The sequence below is a fragment of the Uloborus diversus genome, chromosome 4 (genome assembly GCF_026930045.1).
Source record: "Uloborus diversus isolate 005 chromosome 4, Udiv.v.3.1, whole genome shotgun sequence".
Taxonomy (NCBI): domain Eukaryota; kingdom Metazoa; phylum Arthropoda; class Arachnida; order Araneae; family Uloboridae; genus Uloborus; species Uloborus diversus.
Genome location: NC_072734.1, coordinates 166,855,779 through 166,881,143, shown reverse-complemented (window position 1 = coordinate 166,881,143; position 25,365 = coordinate 166,855,779). Strand labels below are relative to the sequence as shown.

Below are 25,365 nucleotides of genomic sequence, written 5' to 3'. Positions count from 1 at the left end.
TTAGATGGACTTCAAACAGAACCCATACAGATTTGCTTTTGGTGCCAATCGCTCCTCGGGGGTTGGCGCAATCGATTGCACTTTGTTTAATTTAAAATGCCGCGAATGCATTAAATTGGATAAAACTTGGTTTCGAAAAAGCACATAAATTCACATAGACATAGACAACAGATCACGTCAATCTTGTTCCCATAATACACAAATTTATGCTTGATAATACCGACAGTCCAAGGACCAAGCATTCATTTGAAGTATGAGGCAGGGAGAAGCAAATGAGTGTAAGTGCCAAAATTGAAATTTTAGAGAAAACTAGTACAAACAATAGAAGAACCTCTTCCCTACTTTGGGGCAAGAGATAGTACTAATAGCTGTAGTAGGTGCTGCTATACAGCATGATTTAGAAGGAAAAAAAAAACTTCAATGAATGCAAGGCTTGACTATGACTTTTGAGGACACTGGGCACTAATCTCAGTTCCCCCCCCCCCCTCTTCTAGCTTTTGCAATATACTGTAGCAATAAAACAAGGCGGATTTGAATTTAATGTGTACATATTGATGTTGCTGTATATTATGATTTGAAATTTCTCCTAGTTTTTCAATCTTTAGATGCAGATTTGGTGCCCTCCAAACTTTGGTGCCCTGGGCCTGTGCACCATGTGCTCGTGCCTTAATTTGACCCTGAATGAATTCCTACCTAGGATCTGAACTTTAAGGGAGTTCGGGACACATTTTGAAAAAAAAAAATTAAACAGTTTAGAGTTTTGAAATTTTTTTGCACTGATTCACCACCTATTTAATAAGCAATATCATAACAATTAATATTGAGAAAAAAATTTTTATTTAAATTTAATTCGTTTTTTTTTTTTTTTAAAATGAGGTTGCTTTAAATTGCTAAAACTCAAAATAATCTTGGTCAATTTTCATTTTTTTTTAATTCTGCCCAAATATCTAAGTTTTAATTTTTATTCGGCGATTTAAAAAATATTAATTTAATAAAAAATTGAAAATATTTGAAGATGAAATTCGAAGATACCTTTTTTTGTTTTAATCATATTTTTTTGAAGTAAACGTTTTTTTTTTTTTTTTTTCAACTTTCCGAATAAAAATAGTTAAAGTAAACTGTTTAAAAAAGATATGCTCCAAATATCATTACTTTATCTTACTTTCAGTTCTTGACTTATAGGAGTTTGAATGCGAAAAATCGGAAAAAATTGCAACATGGAGAAAAATGCGTTTGAAGTTTTAAAGTTAAATACAATATTAGTTGAATGCATGCAACAAAAATAATTATATCTTTCGTTCTAAATAAGATAGAAACAGGATTCAAACGTCCTTTTAAGCAGGAAAAAAAAAGCAGATTTTTTTTTACGAAATAATAATAAAAAAAATGCAAAATTTGACTCGTTTTGTGTAACAGAACCCCTTAAACGCGTTTTACTCGTAACTTCAAGAAGTTCACTTACATCCCTTTGCTTCTCACTGCCTCATAAGAATATTTCATGACAACCACACAACACACACACGCACCTCTCTTTTTCCTTTTCTTTCCTGAAGGTTATGTTGTCAATTATATTTAGTTATAGTACTCCTCAGCATTTTTGGCTCTTGGTTGCAAGAGTCAAAAACATTGAACTCATAGTAAGTGGAGAGGGCAGTAAACGCGATGAGCAAATCAAGTTCTCCACAATGTGCAAATTAGCGCGGAATTTGGCCAGAGTTTCTGAAAGACAACTTAATTCGATAAAATAAATAGAAGAACAAAGAAATATATGTTTCTTTTAGATATAGCTCTAAACAATTTTAGTTTATTGACCGTTATTGTGTAGACACGACGACTACTTCCTAAACTTCATATCTTGAAAGCAGAGTCGAGTGGTTCTTATCAAAGTCATTCAAGAAGAAGCTGAAAGTAAGTTTGCGTAAAACTAAAAACAAAAAAGAATAAAGGTAAATTTCATCACAGATATAAGATGTTTATTGCTGCTCTTAAAGCTTTTCGCGCAGATAAAATACATACTGCAAGAAATCTAGAGGTTGGCAATTTACCCTAGTACATGCACATGCTCACACTTAATGTAAAAGCAGGTCAGTCATTTAGGGCTTGGGGGGGGGGGGGGTCGAGGGAGGGCAATTGAAATGAACGTATTTACATATTGAGAAGTGTATGTATTTACATTAAGTGGGAGTGACTTTTTTTTTGGCTCAATTTACATCAAGTATTTACCTTTTCACCCCTCCCCCCCCCCTCCCGGTAAAAATTCAAAATGACAGGCCTGTATAAAAGCACAGATTTTGGGGTTTTGTTTTTGTAAGAATGATAAAGAATTCAAAAAAAAAAAAAATGAATGTAAAATCAAATTCAAGATTCTAGGATTAGAATCAATTGAGTTAAAAAAAAAAAGGAATTAAACAAAAAAAAAAAAAAAAAGAAATAGAACTGACTTTAAAACTGCCGCTGGTAATTGCTCTAAAAAGTAAAAATAGTTTCATTCTTTGAACAGCATCTATACTACTTTTTAAACATAATTTTTGAAGTTGGCGCAAAAATGCTAGGGAAAATGTTGTGTAACCATTTTTCATTAACATTTTTCACGAAAACCAGTCAAAATTCGAACGAAACATTTATATCGATGCACAAATATGTTGTTAAAAATGTAATGTATGCGAATTATATTGAAGAACCTGGATACATTAAAATCAACATTTGTAATTAAATTATGGTATAACTATTAACAGAAGGTTTTTCGAATTTTCTCCAGGTTAAAAGAGCTCAAGAAAGCGATTGCTTTGAATGCTGCTCTGGAGGAAGCGAGAAGGCTCCTTTGCTGCCCAATCAAATTTTCGTGCCTGAACTGCTCGACTCGCAAAATAAACCGAAACCAGAACGAGATAGTTTCAGCATTGACTTCAGAGAAATTCGAGAAAATGCAGCTTCTCAAAAGAATGCAATTTATGCTAGAATCGGTAAGTCTTGCGTCGTCGTAGTGTTTTTCTTTCCTTTTATTCAACAGTAAATTCATTCCTTATTCCCTACTGTATTGTCAGGTGGGGTGGAATGGGTATAAAAACAGGTATTTTTTGAAATAATTATCAAACTATTCAAATTTGATATCCAACAATTAAAAAACCTTAACTGAGTTTTTACATTTCAACAATACACTTCGCATATCCATAGTTATTATTGCTGAAATAATTTTACTATTTAGTGAAAAAGCTATTATTTCGAAGTCTGTTTTTATACCCATTCCACCCCATGAGGTGGGGTGAAATGGATAGTATTGTTTTAAATTAAATTTCAGAGTGAAAGCATGAAATGATTTATTATTCTTTCACAAAAATATTATTAATATTAGGGTAAAAATTTATTCAACAATGTAATCCGTAATTTCACTGCAATTAAAGGTATAATGTCCACGATCATTGAAGATTGGCTGACTTAGGTTTTGATGATCTGTTCTTCTTCCATCTCCATTTTTTACATTATTGGGGAAGGTGACAAAACACCTCCCATCAAAAACTTTTTAAAATTTTTTACAACATAAACACAAGTATATGGGTCATTCTACAAAAAGTGTAACATTTCTGTCACACGCCAGTAGCTAAACAACTGGTTCCAACTTTCTCCGTACATGGGATGAATGCATAAAAAGACATAGGTTCTCCATATTAAGAAGAATCGTCATGTTGAGTGACTTGATGTCAGGGGTTCTCAAACTGGGTGCCGCGGCACCCTGGGGTGCTGCAAGAATAGACGAGGGGTGCCGCGAAATGTCGGGTTTTGTGGCAATCCCCTCCAGGGCTTGGAAGGTTTATTAAAGAATCATATCATGAATACAGAAACAACGTTCACTTAACTGGAGAAAGAAACTGTATTGTACAAGTTTTGTTTCCCAAACGTTCGAAACGTGAATCTTTTGTAATGTGGTAACTATCAGTCTTAAGCCTTTATTCTACTGTCACTCGCTGTAACATGTCTCGATCAATTATTTTCCAACAAGGTGAGGCACCCTTTAACATCTTACAGATCTCCCCTATTTTCTCAGTTGCCTTCAAGCTGTTAGATCATTTGCCACCGTGCTCTCCGGACTTGTTTATTTTGTTAATCAAAGATCGTGAGCTCGAGCCCCATGGGCCTCGTCATTTATAAGATTTGCACCAAAAGATCACAACCACATTTTCTAAGATTGATTGTACTCTGTTACAGCATAGACTTCAGACTTGACTTCAGCCGCAATAGGAAAGATCAGCCGCAATATCGATATTTTCGGAAACAAAATTTACGCTGCTTCATTCTTCAGTAAAGTCAGCGTTGTTGCTGTATTGGTATCGTAATATATTTGCTTCAATTGGGCTTCCAAATCCCGGAGGTCATATTGACATGAATATAATAAAGATAGACTAGGGGTGCAGTGAAAAATTCTAATTCTTTAAAGGTCGCCGCGAGTCGAAAAAGTTTGAGAACCCCTGCTCTTGTTTTTTCTAAACGGGAAACTAAATATTCAAAAAATCTGGTAAGGACCACACACTACTTCCTTTTACGTCTATTAAATGGATATTTTTTTATGACTCAAAAGAATGCCGTGTGCTCCTGTTCGCGCCTTAGAAACAATGCATATTAAATGAATAGCTTTTGAAATATTTTCCTACACACATAAAAGTATGGTAAAGGTAGAGAATTGTACTTTCAAATGTAAGGTTTCAAATGTATATAAAGGAAGAGTTTTTATGTATTAGCGTCTATGATCTAAAATTACATAAAACTGCACGCATGCAATGTGTATGAATATGAGAATGAAGTCGTACGCGGAGTTTTTTTCAAACGAAAAAAAAAACCTTTTGAAAAAATTAAGTAGGCACTGGGCAGAGAGAGAATTTTTTTTTTTTTTTTAATCTCATTAGTAAAAAAATTTTAAAAGATGGATCGATTGGGTTTTGCTATTAAACGCTTCATAAACTCCCCCCGAGGAAAGAAACTGAGACCAGCGAGACATTGCTTGCTCGAGAAGGAAAAACTACTGAAAGTGGGATAGATACGAAACTAAATATTTTGCACCGATTTTGACATTGGCCTCGACTTATTTCCGCATTTCAGAATGCATCATAAAAAAACTGTAAAATGCTCTTTGCAGCTTAGACATTCCTTTGGGAAAAAAGCCAACTTATAGTACAAGTCCCTATTTTTCAACCCCATTAAAATATACTGTTAATTAATAAATGAAATAATTAAAACAGTCTTGACTGTTGGTACAAATTCATATAAGTGATATAAATACAAAATGGATTATAAAAATATGCGCTTTTGGAGACAATATGCGAAAGAAGATATTCTTAAATGGTTATTGCGCTTTATAATACACAAAGGTACGGTTCGAAACCATACAATACGGTTTTTCCCATCTCTCAAAAATACTACTTTTACTCGCTGAAGTTGATAGAATGAGTAAACAATAAAAAAAAATAATAATAATAACTTAGGCGAAGAAAAACTTTTATTTTCAAAACGTTTAATTTTTAATTATTTTTTTTAAATGTCCAATTTTTTAAACAAGGCGTGGGTTTTATGACGTCACAAGTGATGAACTTTGGCACGCTTAATATACTTACGCTTGCTGTCAACCACGATTCCAGATTTTGATAATTAAGAAACGAATTAAATATTGCGCTCTACGCTTGCTATCAACCATATAATTGCTAGTGCAAGTGAATAAAGAAGCAAATTAAATATTGCGCTGTGCGTTAATGGCATCAGTGAATGGCATTTCATCACTTGTGCTGTGATGTGCAGAAGCGTAAAAATTGAAATTGAATCTGGCACCGATTAAAAGAATTGTTAAAAAATATTAAACTTTGTCAAATTATTTTTTAATGGCCAAATCCTATGGTTTAAAGCATGCTCTTTCAGGAAAAAAAAAAAAAAAGCTTTTAAAATTTCGGAAACGACCCCATTGCCACGTATTTGGCTGTGTTTTAAAAGGCAACAATATTGTAACGGATTCGGTGCGACTTCCACTTTCTTGAAATGAAGACACAGTTCTTGATAAAAACACAGGAAATTTATTTACACTATGTACAAGAAAGATCTTCAACAACTGCTAAATTATTCATCAGCAATTAAGCAATTATCACACAACACCGTAAACTCAACGTTTACACACGTATTTACTTCCAAATACGAAAACAACACAGCGAAATGCCTCGCTATAAACAGAGCAAAATGCTCTCCGTTCGAAATCTGAATCGAAACTAACTGTTTATCCATCGCTAACGGCTTTTATACACCGAAAAGAATTTTCCACAACATTCTTACCTCTTCGCGAAATGCGTAGACCGTTATCAATGAAAAGAAAGAAAATGGGGGTCGTATAATTTAGCCGAATGAAAAAGGGGTTGTATATTCATTACGGGAAACTATTTACAGGTTACGTTCCTACAATAATTACTATTTACAGGATTTGTAACATTGCCCCCTTCCCAAGGACTGCACGTCCCGGGCAGTACAATCCCCAGAAAGGGTGCCAAACTTCTATCACAAGTTTACAAATATACACATTAATTAATAACTAACAGATACAGAAAACACAATAATAACAAGAAATATCACTAAACATTAAATGCAAAAATTATCTACAACTTTTATGTTATCAACCATGGTTGTTTACGTAATACTCATGAACTATGGCCATAGTATGGGGCTAACCGATCATAATGTACAACCCTAGGTTTTGCATTAGGTGATTTTTGGATCCTCACTACGACGTCATTTAGTCGGTTAAGGACTTTGTAGGGTCCATCCCAATGCGACTGCAATTTGGGTGACAGACCTTTCCGTCGGATGGGATTCCATAACCAAACCTTGTCGCCTTCGTTGAATTCATGTCCAGTAGACCTTGTGTCGTATCGGGTCTTCATCTTCTCCGCCGCGATGTTGATTCGCTCTCGTGCGAAGTTATGAACGTCTTCCAACCGGGCCTGGAGATCCTGGATGTACTCCTCAGGCGATGAAGGCGCATCCGGAGGACGACCGAAGACGAGATCACAAGGCAGCCGAAGCTCTCGTCCGAAGAGCATCTGAGATGGGGCATATCCGGTAGTCTCGTGGACAGCACTGCGGTAGGCCAGCAGGAACAAAGGTAGCTTCTTGTCCCAATCCTGTTGATTTCTGGATACCATAAGTGAGAGATTATTTAGGATTGTGCGGTTAAATCTCTCCACCATGCCGTCCGATTGTGGGTGTAGTGGTGTTGTCCTAGTTTTCTCAATTCCGAGAATTTGACATAGGCCCTTAAACACAGCAGAGATGAAATTCCTCCCTTGATCGGAATGAATCTGCAAAGGTGTTCCGTATCTCGAGATCCAATGTTGGACTAGAGTCTCTGCTACGGTGGTAGCCTCTTGATCTGGAACAGGGGCGGATCTAGAGGGGGGCCATGGGGGCCATGGCCCCTCCCAAAGCCTTGTGATTGTAGGAATGTTTTTAAGGGAAAAAAATATTATGAGAAGATAACAAAATGTAACACATGTATAGAAAAAGGAGTATAGGCCTTAATTGGCAGATAAATTATATCCCTATCCTCAAAAGAAAACTTTTATTACCAACATTTTTCTCCACCTTTTACATTATTTCTTGATTCCAACTACAGAAACTTGGACGATCTCTAAATGCTGCGGTTCTCAGAGTATACCTATTGTTCACAAGAACAAAGAAAGCCTAAATTTTCGTTTTATGGCTTTAATTTCGAAACTAGAAGGAGAACCCCCCTTTCCCATGCCCTTTCACAAATGCCTTGATACGTAGCAAAAAATTGCATCTTAAGTCTTTTATTTGGAAAAAATGTCAACGGAAACTAGCTTTTCCAGCCCTTATCACTTAACTTGTTTAAAAGCAACTTCAATGAATTTTTTTGGAACTTCAGTTACAAACGAGTTTTGATAGGACCCCCTCCCTCCCTATTTTATATCGTGATGAAAACTTTAAAAGGAGATTTTTAGAGGAGCTCACGAATCTTCCATCCCTTTCTAAAATATGTATAAATATAGTTAAAAATCGAATTTGTTTAGAGCCTCAAAGGAAAAATATTTCCAGGAAGGAAGGATTCTAAGCACCTTCACATTTCCATTAATGTAAGCAAACATTACGACCTAAAGGTGCATTTTTAGGCTGACAGCTGATGAGCTAGAAGAGCACCCCTCCTCTTCTAATTTCTCCATGTATAATGACAGAACATTTTGGTTTCTAAGCTTTATTTTCAAAAAGTATTTTGCGGCCAGCGTCCAAAAACGTACATCATCAAAAATAGACAAAATGCGTTTTAAGTTTCCTAATTTTCAATAATTACTCGGAAATTTAAATTTTGAAACATTTTTGAGGGAGATTCCTAAATCCACCCCCTCATCTAATGTCTCGATACCCTGCAAATTGAGTTTTTAAAACTTCATTTTAATAAAATATCTGGGGAGTTACCAGGACCCAATTTCCCAATAGGCAGAGTCAGGCCGAGGAGTCAGTCACCTTTCTCACCTTTAGTCACCTTTTGAAAATTTGGTTACTTTTAGTCACCTTTTGCAACTTTTGTCACCTTTCTCACCTTTCCTAAAATGCATTTTAGGATTTTTTTAAATAATTAAATCTTTGAAAAGTATCTGAACGATAGCTTTAACAGTGAAATTAATTAAGAAATAGCCTTAAATATGCCCCCCCCCCACCTTGTTGTTGTTTAAGAAAAATAGTTGTGCTACCGGGAAATCAGGGAATTTTCTTTATCGCTTGCAATTGCACCCTATGAGCAGAACCAGTCTTTCTATCCCTTCTACAGATGGACTTGCTCCTTATTTTCAGGAATGTATGTTAAAGGAAGCATGTTTATCCTATTATACTTTGAGCTTTGATGAAACTACCAACATCAAAGACAAAAAAGAACTGCAACGAACAATAAAATATTGGTCTGAAAGCCAATGTTGCATCACAACAAGGCATCTCAAAACTTTCTTCTTGGGCAAGGCAGTTGGTGAAATTTCGATTGAGAAGCTATATGAAGCACTTACCGAGAGTAATTATCCATGAATAACTGTCTCATGCTTTCCTTTGGATAGTCCTTATATTAATAAAAAGGTTTTTAGGTTGTTTGACACTATTATCCTTGAGACACGAGAAAAAAGCCTAATAAATATTGGTACTTCCAGTATTCATACAATGCATAATGCGTATGTCAAAGCATTGCAATATTTAGGTGAAGAAGCATCTGAACTTCTTCTTAGTACTTATAGCTATTTTGATGGTTGGCCTTCCCGTTAGGAGGACTTCGAAGAAGTGCAAGCTCAACTAAATACACCTCATCGCAAGTTCCTGAAACACAACTACCCATTGGCTTACCCTTGGACCTGCAGCAAACAGACTACTGGAACAGTGGGATGCTCTTCAGTATTATTTTTTTAAACATGTGCCTTTAAAAAAGAGTTCAGCTATGCAATGCAGGTCATATAAAGCTGTTGCAAATGTTTTAAAAAGACCTTCTATAAAAGCTGAGCTGCATTTTATCTTTTCATCTGCTGATTTGTTTATGCAGTTCACGAAACGCTTTCAATGCCAAGCACTTATGATACATAAATTGTACCAAGAAATAGAGACCATTGTTCAGATTTTTATGGCTCGGGTTATAGAAGCCTCTGTCATAAAGTAAGTTGATTTTTCAAACCTAGACACCGATGAACTGTTTGCAGTTGGTAACAGACTACCTCTTGATGATTTCGTTTTTAGTGGAGAGGTGACAGATGAACTGTCAAAACTGAAAGAAAATGACAAGGTTATGTTTTTAAGAGCTGTTAAAAAGCATTGTGTGACTGCATGCAAGTATGTAATAGAAAAAAGTTGCATATCAAACGGGTTACTGAAAAGTTTTAAATTTTTGGATCCAAAAGAGAGAAGTAAATCTAGAAGCTATAAGGATTTGATAAAGGTTGCCAAAATCATGCCTTTTAATGTTCCACTCGATAATTTTCAAGATGAACGGAAACTTTTGCAGCTGGAAAAAGATGATGAAGCATCCGAAAACAAAATCATTGATATCTACTGGCAGCAGCACATTTCAAAAAAGGACTCAACTTCCAATGATCTAATGTTTCTAAGGAGATAAAAGCTTCACTTGCATTATCACATGGTAATGCTGACATTGAAAGACTATTTTCTATTTCAAAGCACCTTTTTGGTGAAAATAAGACAGCAAGCACTGAAAGATTTTTAAATAGCATACTTATAGTTAAAGACGCTGTAAAAAGAATATCCTCATTTGCTTTCTTTACCAATTGGTTCAGAAATAATTAAATGTGCACAACAAGCACACGTAAATTACAAAACATACATGGATGAATGTAAAAGGAAAAAGGATTTGGAATTGAAATAGAAGCAAAAAGAAGAGCAAAAAAAAGAAAGGATTGTGAAGAAGAAACTAAGAAAATGGAAAAAATTAAAACATGTATTGAAAGTGAAACTGTAGAAATCTTTACAAAAAGCATATAGGGCTATTTTGGTAAAAGTCAGTAAAAAGGGATAATCCTTTTCTGTTTTTTGAGTTCTTAACAAATTGCTTTTGGTCACCTTTTAGTTACTTTTTTGTCACCTTTTAGTCACCTTTGTTTTCAAATTTGTCACCTTTCTCACTTTTTTCAAAGGCCATCAGCAGTCCTCAGCCTGCAGAGTAGGCAGCTGCCTAGGGCGGCAAACTTTTCAGGGGTGGCAAATTTTCTATTATAAAACACATTTTTTGAATTAAATTGCTATTCTTGAAAGTAAAATGTTAGCATTCTTTCATTTTCCACAGCGGCAATTTTTCTTGTAATTTAATAATGATTACTTTCACACATCTTATGAAAGTTAAATGTTTTTCAATCATGGTATTTGCAGAATGATCAGCAAAATTTGCCGAATAAAAATTTTTTGGGCAAATCACTGTGATCATTTCGTCGGGGCGCTTCAGAATGTGAAGCGCCACCATTTCTTCATAAGTTTGACAGTTTGAATCTGGGGAACAGTTTTTTACGTTTTTTGAGTCAAGGATATTTTGCTTCTTTTATGGGGGGGGGGGGAAGATTTCAAATTTGCCTAGGGGCATCATGGAGCTAAATTTGGCTCTGGGGAGTTTGTTCAAAAATTTCGGATGGCCCCTCCCAAAACAATCGGCTGGATCCGCCACTGATCTGGAATGGGATATGCTTCCGGCCATTTGGTGAAGTAGTCGATGGAAACAAGAATGTATTTGTTCCCATCAGCAGTTCTTGGTAGAGGACCCAAGATGTCGATCCCAATTCGTTCGAAAGGAGCTCCAACGTTGTACAGATGTAGCTTCCCTCTGCTTCTCTTCTTCGGTCCTTTACGAGCAGCACAGGCGTCACAAGAATGGCACCACTTCTCCACGTCATCCTTCGCCTTGCTCCAGAAGAAGCGCTCCCGAACTTTATTGAGGGTTTTCAAGACACCAAAATGTCCTCCAGTCGCACTACTATGTATTTCTTTCAGAACATCTGAAATCCTTGATCGAGGAAGTAGTAACTGCCACCTAGATGTCTTGCCGTCGTCAGATTCCCATTTCCGGTGTAGCACGCCGTTCCGTAAATGGAGTGAGTTCCATAAAGCCCAGTATCTTTTTGTTGCAGGACTGAAGATGGAAACGTCCTGCCAGCTAGGGCGTCGACTGTCACTTTCCATGAACTCTAAAATTGGTTTTATGTCGGGGTCTTCAAGTTGATCTTTTCGAACTTGGTCATCACTCCATGGATCAGGTTCTGATGATGTTGGAGTCACTGTCACCTGATAGGCGGTAGGGCTAGTCGTTCCATACTGTTTCTCGACTCGGGAACAATTGTGGCAGTTCTCAGGACAGGGTCTCCTTGATAAAGCGTCAGCATTACCGTGAGATAACCCTTTTCGATGCTTGATCTCCATGCCATATTCCTGGAGCCGCTGTATCCATCTGGCTATCTGACCTTCTGGATTCTTGAAGTTCAAAAGCCAAGTTAATGAGGCATGATCTGTCCGAAGCAGAAATTTTCGGCCGTAGAGGTAATGATGGAAGTGTTCTACAGCTTTCACTATGGCCAGTAACTCCTTTCTGGTGACGCAGTAATTTCGCTCCGACTTTGATAAGCATTTGCTCCAATAAGCGATGACATGTTCATTTCCGTCAATTTCTTGGGATAAAACAGCTCCGATGCCCTCGTTGCTCGCATCAGTGTCCAGGATGAAGGATTTTTCAGGCTGAGGATAGGCGAGGATAGGCGTTGATGTTAAAGCCTCCTTCAGTCGTAGAAATGCATCTTCGCATTCTTTGGACCATTCAAACTTTTGCTTGCTCTCCGTCAGCTTATGCAAAGGTCGAGCAATGTTGGAAAAACCCCTCACAAACTTCCTGTAGTACGTGCAGAGCCCCAGGAAACTTCGCAGCTGATGGATGTTTTCGGGACGACTCCAACTCTTGACAGCAGATACCTTCTCTGGATCGGTCTGTACACCCTCAGAAGAGATGATGTGACCAAGGTAGTTCACTTCCCGGCGGAACAAATTACATTTGGACGGGCTTAACTTCTGTTTGGCTTCCTTAAGCTTTTGCAGCACTTTCCTAAGATTTGCCAGATGTTCTTCGAAACTGCGTCCCACGATGATGATATCGTCTAAGTAGACCAGACAGGATTCGTAGGAAAGTCCTCTTAACACTGTTTCCGTAAGACGCTCGAAAGTAGCTGGTGCATTGCAGAGGCCGAAGGGCATCACTTTAAACTGCCATAATCCTTGTCCAGTTGTAAACGCTGTCTTCTCTCGGTCCTCAGGGTGTATCTCAACCTGCCAGTAGCCGCTCTTCAAGTCCAGGGTCGAAAACCACTTGTGTCCGGAAAGAGTGTCCAAGGTATCGTCTATCCGTGGAAGAGGGTAACTGTCTTTCTTGGTGATTTCATTCAGCCGTCGGTAATCGACACAAAATCTGGTGGAGCCATCTTTCTTTCGGACCAGGACGATGGGAGACGCCCAAGGACTGGATGAAGGTTCGATTACATCGTTCTCCTTCATCTCTTTCTGGAGGGTCTCAACCTCTTCCTTTTTAGCGAACGGTAGTCGTCTTGGATGCTGTTTAATAGGGGGGTGTTCTCCAGTGTAAATCCTATGCTGCGTTAAATTCGTACGGCCAACATCCTCCGATGTAGATGAAAACAGATGCTTGAAGTCGTCCACCAATTGTTCCGCAGCAGTTCTTTGATCCTTCGATAAGGGTGCACTCCCAATTAACTTCGATGTCAAGGACTCAGAAGACACAGTCTCGGGGGAATTGATTCTTCTAATGATGCAGTTTACGGGAGTACAAGTTGCTAACACTTCGCCTTTCCGGATATTCCTTGGCCTTTCACTCACGTTGGCGACTCTCACAGGAATTACATCCTTAGAAAGATCCACAAGCGTAGATGCTACCAGCACTCCTTTTGGGCTATTGCTTAAGTTGGGGGATTCAATGAGTCCAAATCGAAAACTATTGCTTTCTTCAAGGGAGCCAGGTATTAATGATTCTGACCTTGAGGGAATCGATAAATCTGTTTGAGCTATTATTTGATGAGCGGATTTTACATCACTCTCTGCAGGGAAAACGGCTATGTCTTCTCTCATCGAGTGCAGCTCATTAGTCTTGAAGTCGAGAGTGAAGTCATATTTCTTCAAAAAGTCCAATCCGAGAATGAAGGGGTCCGTGATATTAGCGACGAATGCCGTATGATGGTAGGTGGCATTCCCAAACACTATTTCCAAGTCCACTTTACCGTCAATCTCAATTTTGTCACCTGTCACAGTCTGGAGACTTACGCGTGGCGATGTCCACAGCAGTTTCAATCCAAATTCACGAGCCACATCTGTCCTAATGATTGTCACATTGGCTCCAGTGTCAACAATCAGTCTGCAGGGGTTCCCATTTACATGTGCGTAAATGAAAAGTCCATCACTGCCACTACTAGAAGAGGAAATCTGCAGAGCTTTAGTGGTGGTGATTTCCTTCCCTCGCGTAGCTTGGCGAGCCGGACAACTCCTTCGCAGGTGTCCTTCACTACCGCATTTCCAGCACTTCTGCTCTTGTTTCTTTTGGGCTGTTATGCTGCTCAACTGTCTTGTCAAGTCACCGAGTTGTCTCTCAAGTTCAGCGAGGTGGGACGACCTGGAATCAGACTCATCAGCTTCCAGAGTTCGGATGGGATGGCGATTCACACGGGTTGCTTGCTGGGCGGCCTCGTATCTCATCGCATACACAACAGCAGAATTCAGGTCTTTGACATCCGCCATCCGTAGAGCTTTCTGGATTTCCGGATCTCGAACCCCGTCGATGTAATAGTTGAGTGCCAGGTTGTCTCGAACATCCGCAGGGCAGTCGTAAAAAGCAAGATGAGACAGTCTCTCGATGTCCGCCGCAAGCTCTTGCAGGGTTTCCCCAGTTTTCTGGAAACGGGACTTCAACTGGAGTCGGCTGAAATCTTTCTGGCACTTCTCACCGAAGCGAAGCTCCAACGCAGATGTGAGGGCGGCGAAATCCAGGCGCTGGCTGTCCGGAAGGGTCTGGAGAATGTCCGCTGCGTCACCTCTCAGGGATGCTGCAAGATGACAGGCCTTGGTAGCAGAGTCCCATCCGTTCGCTTCCGCCACTATCATGAATTGAGTTTTGTAAACCTGCCACGAAGTTTTCCCATCAAATGTGGCAAGTTTAATGGACGGTCGAGCAACCGATGTGGGAGCGCCAAACTGTACAGAGCTGCTTTCCGCGGTCGCCAATCTCCTTTCCATGTCTTTAATTATTTCTTCCTTAAATGAGGTAAATTTCTTGTCTTCTTCTTCCAACTTATTTTCCACACTGGCGATACGCTCTTCCACAGTATCAAATTTTTCTTCCAGAGCATCAACTTTATCTCCCATGGCGGTTAGTTGATTCTCCATCATGGTTTTTCATCGACGTTAGGTCACTTTTTATTTCATTTTGACTTGTAGTAATTTTAGCAGTTAAATCACTATTTAACTGTTCTTGGTTAGTCGCCAATTCATTTTTTAATTGTTCTTGATTAGCCGCCATGTCATTTTTTAATTGTTCTTGATTTGCAGTAAAACTTGCAGTCAAATCACTTTTTAATTGTTCTTGATTAGCCGCCATATTTTCAGTCAGGTCGCTTTTCACAGCATTAATTGCTTCCAGAAGTTGTTTTAATTGGTCATCCATTGCGCGAGTAATCACCATAAAAACAAAGTCTATAAATTCAAACAGTCTTTATGAAAAAAAAAATGTCCAAAGTCACACTTACTCCAAGAAAGTCCAGAAGAAGCCCCACGTTGGGCGCCAAATTGTAACGGATTCGGTGCGACTTCCACTTTCTTGAAATGAAGACACAGTTCTTGATAAAAACACAGGAAATTTATTTACACTATGTACAAGAAAGATCTTCAACAACTGCTAAATTATTCATCAGCAATTAAGCAATTATCACACAACACCGTAAACTCAACGTTTACACACGTATTTACTTCCAAATACGAAAACAACACAGCGAAATGCCTCGCTATAAACAGAGCAAAATGCTCTCCGTTCGAAATCTGAATCGAAACTAACTGTTTATCCATCGCTAACGGCTTTTATACACCGAAAAGAATTTTCCACAACATTCTTACCTCTTCGCGAAATGCGTAGACCGTTATCAATGAAAAGAAAGAAAATAGGGGTCGTATAATTTAGCCGAATGAAAAAGGGGTTGTATATTCATTACGGGAAACTATTTACAGGTTACGTTCCTACAATAATTACTATTTACAGGATTTGTAACAATATTGAATAAATAAAGTATTGTATAATAATACGTTTGTTCGTTTACAAATATGAAGACACGTTTACATTTTCCGTCCATTCACCCTTCTCAACGACACGAAAGCGATCATGATTTGTAAAGCAGAACCATGGATGTTGGAAGCCATTTGCAGAACCTAGTATGCGACCATCATTGCCCTCAACACAGAATGTCTACACCTGGCTTATTTATCAAGAGATGGCACCACAAATCGTTTCACCTCCCCAGTTTTAAACACTAGTCTGAAGGAGAGGAAAATTTTCTCCAGTTTCCTGTATCTATGGCAAACTGCTCATACGACTTTCCGGCTCAGAATTAACCAGCAAACCCGCATATACTCGTAGGGTCTTTACGGCCTCGCGGGCGTTGAGCTCGGGATTTTCCGGTTCCGTGTCCGACTCCCTAACCACTACGTTCCCGATTGTACAGCAAGAACAGGCGTCCCTCGTACAATGACGGTACTTGTACAACACGGTTTCAATATTACGCGGTACCAAATTTGCGATTATGACACGATTTCAATATTACACGGTACGAAACATTGAATTTAATGTTTCATAGTTTTGATATAATACGAAAGTTAAATTTCATTTTTGTTCAATACATTCTGTTAATGTAACTCTAATACGTTTTTGTTTTTATGAAACTTGGTTTCCATATAACGCAGTACACATCCCTTGATTTACATTATTTCCAAGTCTCGTATAAAACGGTTTCGATATAACACGATACATATTGACATGATTTTTACTATGTACATGATTAATTAGTGTAAAAAATAAGTTTAAATGTTATTTTTAAAAAAAGTCTCGTATAACACGGTTTCGATACTACACAGGACGAATTAACCGTGTTAACGAGGGACGCGCCTGTATCACCTTGTTGAAGCCCGAATGGAAGTTTATAATTAGTACTCAGGGGAAAGGGCGCCCATATAGGGGGAAAGGGGGGCTCTACTCCCCCTCCCTTTGAAATTAAAACTTCCTTGCTTTTAGTACTTTTTCTTTGCAAAAATGTAAAAACATTTCTTCTTCAGGAATTAATGAATAAGTAATTTAAAATGTCAAATTTTAATAACTCTAATCTGTACTGTAATCGGTTTCCATGGGGAAAGTATCCTACTAAACCATGGGGAAAATATCTGAGCCCCTCCTTAAAATTTTGCATATGGGCGCCCTTGCTCAGGGGGACGTTTTTTTTTGCAATGAAAATGGAAGAGCAACTAGGAACATTGAAAACGATAAATGTTTGTGTTTGCTAAAGATTCGGTATCTTTGCAGACTCCATGGTCGTTAGTGAAGAGTTGTACTCCGAAGGAACCCTATGTTCTGCTCCAACTGGTGGGGCTTGGAGCTTTGTTTGGTGGGTCATGATGTATCCTTCTTTGGTTCTCTTCTATCTGACTATTCCCGACATTCGGAACAGCAAGTGGAACAAACTGTTTCCTCTCACCTTCCTCATGTCTGTCGTCTGGATTGGAGTCCTCTCTTACTTAGCTGTTTGGATGGTAACGGTTATTGGTGAGTAGACAATTACAATTGTGTTTAGTCCCCTCCAGGCCCGCCATTTTGAAATTTTCCACAAAGAGGGGTAGAAGAGTGTATTTACTCGGTGTTAATTTAATCTCTATGTTACTTTTGTAATAATTAATTAAATAAAACACCAAAAACGAAACCTACTTACATGTAAATGCATTAGTTCATCAAAGTTGTGGGAGAGGAGGGAAGGGGGGGGGGGCAATTGACCCCCGACCCTTATGTTACGGGGCTGGTCTCTTTATTTAAATTTTGATAGTTAACAGTTAAAGAACTTGCAAGATTGCTCTTGAATGCCGCAGAAATAATTTTACAAGATTTTTGTTTCAAGCAGTTATACAAGAACTCTGCTTATGATTATCCCAGTAAGAGAAACTTTAACTACGAATTTAAAAATTCTTATACGAACTCAAGATCGAAATAATCTTCCACCACCTGCACCTAAAATGCAAATGAAAAAGACGAAAAATAAGAAAAGAGGGGGGGGGGGACAACTTATTTTCATTCGACCAATTGTAGAAACAGAAGTGGATACCTTTTGCCTTGTTTATAAATGTACATTCGTATATTTATATATAATTGCATATAAATATACATTTGTATTTTTATTTGCATTATTTGTATTTGTATAAAGGGCATTCAAAAAGTTACACTTGTTTCCCCATAAATGGTAGCAAACCGTAACAAGAAGGAAACATGCACAGACAATACTTTAGTTCCACAGCTTCCAACTGCAGCAATTTTATTCGGATACTTTGAATCGTTGCTGCGTAGTACGAGAAAAAAATGGCGCGGCAACTGGAAACGTACTCCAACGTTGAAATCTGTGGAACAGTACGTTTTTTGTGGGCAGCACGTTTAACAAGTACAGAGATTTATCGTGAATTATCGGCATTGCACAGGTTACGTGCAATGTCACGTTCAGCCATTGTGAAATGGTGCCAGCAGTTTGAAGATGGTCGCACAGACGTAACCGATGCGGAAATGCAAGGAAGGCCAACAGCGGTGAGCACATCTGACATGGTGCAGTGGGTGGAAGGCATTATTCTCAATAGTCGCAGAGTGAGTATCGCACACATTGCACAGAAGTTGGGAATATCTGTTGGCAGTGCTTATTCCATTATCCGTCACCAACTGAATTATCGCAAATTGTGTTTCCTTACTCTTGCCCCGATCTGCAGGGGTGATTGTGACTCCATGAAAAAATACCTGAACTTTTTTTCCCAAGAAGAAAAAGTGTTTTGATGGACATACATACACACATTATGTATATGCACACATTATTTATTTACATAATTATTTGTTGGGGCTAAAACTCGAAGTTTTAATTGGACTTAATACGTCCATGTGCATGGAGGGAACAAAATTCTTTTAATTTTTCTCATTTCTTAAAATTTTTCAAAGAATGTTTTATTTTCCTCCACTGCATCTGAATCCTTAACCATTAATTACATTCATTTACTAAAAGTGCATAAAGGTTTTAGACTTAAATTGGGGTGAAAGGGGCAGCATGTATTATGATTACTGTGCAATAGGGCTATGCGATATCCGAATTTTAATACCACGATATATCGCTCTCCAAATATCGATGTTTTCTATATGTATAGGTCATTAAATTCAACATTTAATGGGGGGGGGGGGGGCTGCAAAGCCTATTACATAAGCATCTGCAACAGAGAAAAGCCATAGGCCATTTTGGTGAATAAATATTTTAGCAATTTATTCTAATAATATAGCTATAGCAAGGATTTTCATGTGTTTGTGCCGGGGTGGGGGGGGGGGGGGTCATGAGGCAGATTATAATACAGAAACTTTTCGAGAAATTAATTTAGAAGAATTTAAATCTTTTTATTAGTGGGTGGCAATTCTTGAGGGAAAAGGGGGCTTAGTAAAATTGAGGGGTGCCATCGTAGTGGGGAGGGGGGAGGAATGGGCACCCCTAGTTACATCATCTGCATATTAAGATATGCAACAAAGAAACGCTATTAGACATCTTAAAAAGAAAATATTAATGGGAAAAATATCAAGTGACCCTCTTTCCTCTTCTTATCTAGTCTTTATTTCATCTCCCACCCCAGCTGTTCTTCAATAATTAGAGATTGCAAAACATGACGGTAGCTTACGCTTTATACCAAATGAAACGTCTTCAATTTGGACTTTCGGCGTTTCATTCAACATCAACCTAAATTTAACAAAAGTGGGTTTTTCTGAAAATATACGAGTTCCGGTATTTTCGAAGATGAAGATACCGGAAATCAAGATGAAAATACCGGAAATCCGGTAAAATACCGGAACACAATCACCCCTGGATCTGGCACCCTGCGACTTCCACGTGTTCGGCAAACTCAAAGAACATTTGGGTGAAAGAGAATTTACCAGCGGTCACCAGCTTCAGACAAGCTGGCTCAAGGACCAGGGAGCGAATTTCTATCGTCAGGGCTTCGAACGATTAGTGCTACGGTCCGACGAATTTCTACAGCGACTAGAAGATTTTGTAGTAAAATAGAGTGATGTATTTGTGTCATACTGTATTGTAGCACACTTCTCAATAAAGTGTTTTTTGACCTAAATTGTTCGAGTGTAACTTGCTTTTTGAACGCCCCTCATATATAATGTACGTGGAATCAATTTTGCAATATACTACTAAAAACCAAATTAAATATTATTTAAAAACTGTTCTGGATTTTTTTATTAGGTTACACGTTTGGAATCCCGGATTCTGTGTCTGGTCTCACGGTTTTAGCTGCTGGAACGAGTGTGCCGGAATTAATATCGAGCGTTCTTGTTGCACAAAGTGGTAAGAATACAAGTTTGTTAAAATATTGAAAAAACCTTAAGAGTGGCTATATAGACGGGGCAAACCACAATAAAATATTCTTCGCGGAGGGGACATTTCAGAGTTCGTTCTCTTTAAATTATTAATGTTTTTCCATGTTTCAATTTCTTATGAGTGTATAAGGTATGCTAACAATATTCCGACATGAAAATTGTATCACGGATTGAAATGGAAATTCACAAAAAATACTGAAATATGTTAAGGAAAAGACACGAAAAATGCAATTTTACTTTTAATTTTGAATCGATATTGCTCCTTTTTAGGTATTGAAATGAATCTTTTTTTTAATGAATTGTTATTCTGTTCCAATGTAACAAAGCTTATACCAGAATAAAAATTAATTTTATCGTGAAAAACTTAACGGCACTTTTTTAGAAGAGACACCTGAGACATATTCGTTAAAAGTTGCAATTATTTCATTATTGAATATTTTTTAGCAGTTGAGCACATTTTTTAGGTATCAAATTAAAGGATTAGGATGCGTCATGTAGTCATTAGCAAATTAATTTAATTCAAAATCATCAATGAATGTTTGTAAACGGTAAATCATTTTAGTTTTTACAATTTATTATACATTAAGATTGTCAAAAATATTTATGTGGTTAACATTTTTGCTACGCATGCAGTAATATCATCTTCATTGAAATAATGGTTTCGATCAATGTTGCCCAACCAGCGCCTGCAGGCCATATGTTGCCCGCGAAACTGATCATGTGGCCCGTTGATATGTTTAATGTTACAAATTGAAAAAGATATTTTGGAGCCTTTTAAAACAGCTGATTATCTACATTCGGCATTACAACAGATGATTGCAAATCAAATAGTCAGAAATTCGTTTCTAAAAAGCAGTAGGAAACTTTGCGTGAATAAAATTAGTATGCAGTATGATAACAGCAATATTCTTGGTTAGGAATTTTCTTTCCTTTCGAATTTTCCCCCCATTGTTATTGAAAAAGATTGAAACATATTTTACTATTATCTATGTTTCTGGCCAGCGAGATTTATCTTAGCATAAGGTAGGGCCCGTGAGTAAAAGAAGGTGGCGCACCACTGGTTTAGTTAATACTGGTAACTGATTAGTAAGCTTACTCAATGTTCGACCTTTCAGAAAATTTAAAACATTTTGCTTTTCCATTTCTTGAGGAAAATAACATATTAGCGTTTACTTAGAAGGTGGAGAAGATAGCAACACATGAATCGAAACTTAAGATTTATAGAATAAATTTCAACAGTTACAATACTTGGCCTATTTCATCTGATTTTGGGTTAGTTTCATAGTAGTATACACTTCATGACAAATATGGCGAAAACTTACTAAACGCTAAAGTAGATTTGGTTTTAATTTAACGGCAGCTTTGAATGCTTCATAAAATGTGTTTAAGATTTAAAATGTTCTGCTGTTTATATGAAAACCAATTTATTGAGAACTACACAATCCTATGTTTTTAACGTTCTGTTTGGTATAGAAGCTATGCTAGGGTCAGTAAACAACTTTTCAATCTAATTTGCAAAATAAAACATCAATGAGCAATTGGTCATCTAATTGCAGGTGGTGTACTAAAAGCTTTTATGGACAGGGTTGGTGAGTGATGTTGTTTTTATATTTTATCCATTTATTTTTAAAAACAGACAAGGTATGTATGAGAAACTCGTCAAATATGCTGGTTCAGAATATATTTACATACGGTTCAATTAAAAAAACTTTTATGTAGAAAATATTCCTGTTTGAGTTGATTTCAACAACCTCAGTTACCTGAAAGACAGTGCTGCAGTTGGAGGGAGGGGGGAGGCGGAAGCTGGCCCCCGAAATGTTTATTTGTTGCAAAAAATAATGCAATTTAATGTAAAATAGTTTCAAACCACCTTTTCTTCAAATGAGTCGCCCCAAACATCCCTCCCCCCCCCCCCCCCCAAGTACAGCACTGCTGGAATATACTCCCATACGATTTGATTTCAGACATCTATCAAACCTATGGTGGAAAATATAAGATACAAATAAATACCATTGTGGTAAAATGGTAATGTTAAACGAACAATTTTATAACTACAAGTGTGCAAATTTGTGAAAATTACATGCTTAAAAATAATAAGTGCCTGGATTATAAGTAAATACATTTGTGTATTTTTATTTTTTGCTTATTTTTTTTTTTTTGACGTTAATTCATATTAGTGGCAAATTTTCAAAATGAATGTATGTTACTGTGTGTTCACTTATTTGAAACTTTTTCTTGAGAAGAACCGTTTCAAACAACTGTTTTGTCCTTAGAACAAAAAATCGGTCGACCACGGGTCACCCGAGTTTTTAAGGACACTAATAATGTGCATATTATATTTTCTGTGAATCTTTTAAATCTCCAATGTATATTTGAATCGGGGGTGATAGTAAAATTTTCTGAAGACAGGAAAATTTTTGAAAACTATGAGGAAGCTCGACCGCTTCCCCCCCCCAACCAACCCTGTAAAAAATTCCGTCAAATATGCGTTCAAAAATCATTGGGGGGGGGGGGGGCATTTCAAATTTTTTTTAAAATATTTTTTTAGCTTTAGAATGTGTTGTCAGCCCAAAATGTTTGGAAACGGCAATGCAAAATTTTTGGATCACAAACATCCTTGATTTGAATGCATATATGTTGATGATCACACTTCGTCAGGGCTCTAATAATTATTATACAGTATCAAGTTTTATGCATTTATAACATTATTTTACATATATACAATGAGAAACGTGTCTGAATCCAAAATGCTCATGCGCAGCAAGTAAAAAATCAAATGTAAATAATGGACGAGGTTTTGAAAGTCTCCATCTAATCTGCGTCCCTGATTATGAAAAGGGTATAAAGAGTGCAAGTCTGAGAGGAATTGTATCCCTGAACCTCACATTTATTAGCGTTAATAAAGAGGAGCCTTACAACCTTAAGACGTGTATGCAAAGTATTTTACATGTTTGTGCACGTTGTTTCTACTTTATTAAATATGTTCATATAATATTTAACGCAAAAAGCAATAGCTCATTTGTGTCCATATCACAAAATTGTAAAAAACAAATACACAAAAAGAGCATTTGTTTGAGCCAAGGGAAGAAAAATAACATACATATACATGAATGTTTTAATGATTGACAAATTTTTTACTAACATAGCTTATTTTGCGTACCGATTGTGACAATTTCTATGCAGTACAATCTCGATAGAAAATATTCTTTCAATCCAAATTTGAACATTAACCCCCGTGAGAGAAAAGCAAGAAAGCATGTAGGTCAATCCAAATTTTTAGAGGGGGTGGGGTCAAAGAGTATATTTTTCATATTGAAAAAAAAAAACGAAACTACTCTCTCCTGATTCTTTAAAATGATTGGCCTGCCTACAAGAAGAGGTAGTGCCTTGTCAGTAATTTCTTCAATATGTTTCTAAGCAAAAAACAAACTACAGATTTGATTATAAATAAGCAAAGCAGAACTAAGTTAAGGTGATCATATTAGGATAAAATATATGCATTGCTAGCCAGTTCTTCATTCTTAAAAACAAGCAAAAATCACTAAGTGCAAGATCAAGGCTATGGGAGGGACGAGGAAAAACCTTCCTTCGTCGTGAATGTTAATTCGGCCATTTTTAAACAGAATCTACCACCACTGGGAGGAACTTTCATTCATTACGTTGTTTCTGTACACGAGACACATTTGCTGACAAAATTCTATAGGTTTGAGTTTTTTGCCAACAAGATCCGGATCACAGATCGTGGGATTTTCAATTGCATCGCACATTATTGTAAAAACGGGCAATGCGGCGATTATCTCCCTTGTGATGGCTGGATGCTGAGCATGCAGACACCAAAATGTACATGATAAGCAAGGGCCTGGCGACATTAGATGGAAACCCTCCTTACTTTCTGAATAGCAATCGAGAATCAAAAATTGCAGTTTCATAAAAGTGCCATTGTTTATTTATTTTACATTCATTAGCAAAGGAATTCAAATGACTTCCTTCGAAATATGAGGCACTTGGAGCTCAAGTGGATTGAGAACGACTTGACATATTTTGGAAAAACTTGATCCACTTGAGCTCTGAATGAATTATATAATAAGAGCAAAAGTTCTCTGTATTACAAACGACTGATCCACTTTAGCTCTGAATACTTCATACATTGACAAATTTTGAAGTGATTAAAATTTAAACAAAATTCCATGTTTAAATATATCTATATTTTACAAAATGTACTTACATTCAAAACAGAAAATAACATTATAAGTGCATGATTTATTTTATTTAGGTCTCGGCAACATGGCTATCAGCAACCTTGTAGGAAGCAATACATTTGATATATCTTTCTGTCTCGGTGCTCCATGGCTCGCAAAAACGCTCATTTCAGAAGAAGGGTATTTACTGGTGTACAGTTCTGCACTGACCTACACAACAGCAACTCTGCTGCTCACGCTAATAGCTTTCGTTCTAACATTTGTTTTTACTGGTTGGAAACTAAACAAAGCCGTCGGCTTTACATTCATGACGATCTATTCTTTAGTTGTAGTATTAGCATGTATGTATGAATTGAATATGTTTGGAGAAATAAATGTACCTGGTTGTGACAGTTGAGATGGAGATTGTTTGTGACTCAAAAAAACTCACTAAGGGGACTGTGGAGAAAGAGTGGTATACAACACATGTGCATAAGAATTTGACTTCTTAGATTCATGACTTATCTTAGAAATTTTTAGCTTTTTGATAAGTTTTCAGATAGTTCCCTACATCAATAAAGTACAATAAACACAGTGAGTGTTACTTACAAACATTTTGCAAAATACAATAGAATACCTTTATAACACCGACTTATATAACGCAATTCTTTATAAAGCGCACAACTTTTCACACGTAAACAATAAGTTTTGCAGTTAAAAAAAGGACTTTATTCCACTTGGAATACATAAAAATTCTAAGGCAAATTGAATTTGTAAACAGCTTTTCATCTTTCCATTTTAATTCAAAGCTTTTAAAGGAAAATTAGTATTCACAGGAAAAAATATGCCAGATTGCTCTAGAAAGCGCAGCTGTTATGCAAATCATGAAGCAAGAAGTGCAAGATAATTCACTTTCTTTTGATTGCGAAACATATTTATTTGTGAATGATTATATATATATAAATATATATTAAATTG

At 37.1% G+C, this 25,365-nt stretch overlaps 1 protein-coding gene across 4 annotated transcripts in view; it reads left to right on the top strand.

The window, feature by feature from the left end:
* Nucleotides 1–24,805, top strand: part of LOC129221618 (sodium/potassium/calcium exchanger 4-like) — an 82,932-nt gene extending 58,127 nt beyond the window's left edge. For 3 of the 4 annotated variants that reach the window (XM_054856142.1, XM_054856141.1, XM_054856139.1), the window contains exons 7-11: nt 2,759–2,963; nt 17,126–17,365; nt 20,076–20,177; nt 21,766–21,798; nt 24,483–24,805. In XM_054856142.1, coding sequence (XP_054712117.1) covers nt 2,759–2,963; nt 17,126–17,365; nt 20,076–20,177; nt 21,766–21,798; nt 24,483–24,805 — 903 coding nt within the window. The remainder of the gene's footprint in view (nt 1–2,758; nt 2,964–17,125; nt 17,366–20,075; nt 20,178–21,765; nt 21,799–24,482) is intronic. The other variant, XM_054856140.1, reaches the window with a different exon arrangement.
* Nucleotides 24,806–25,365: the final 560 nt, after the last annotated feature.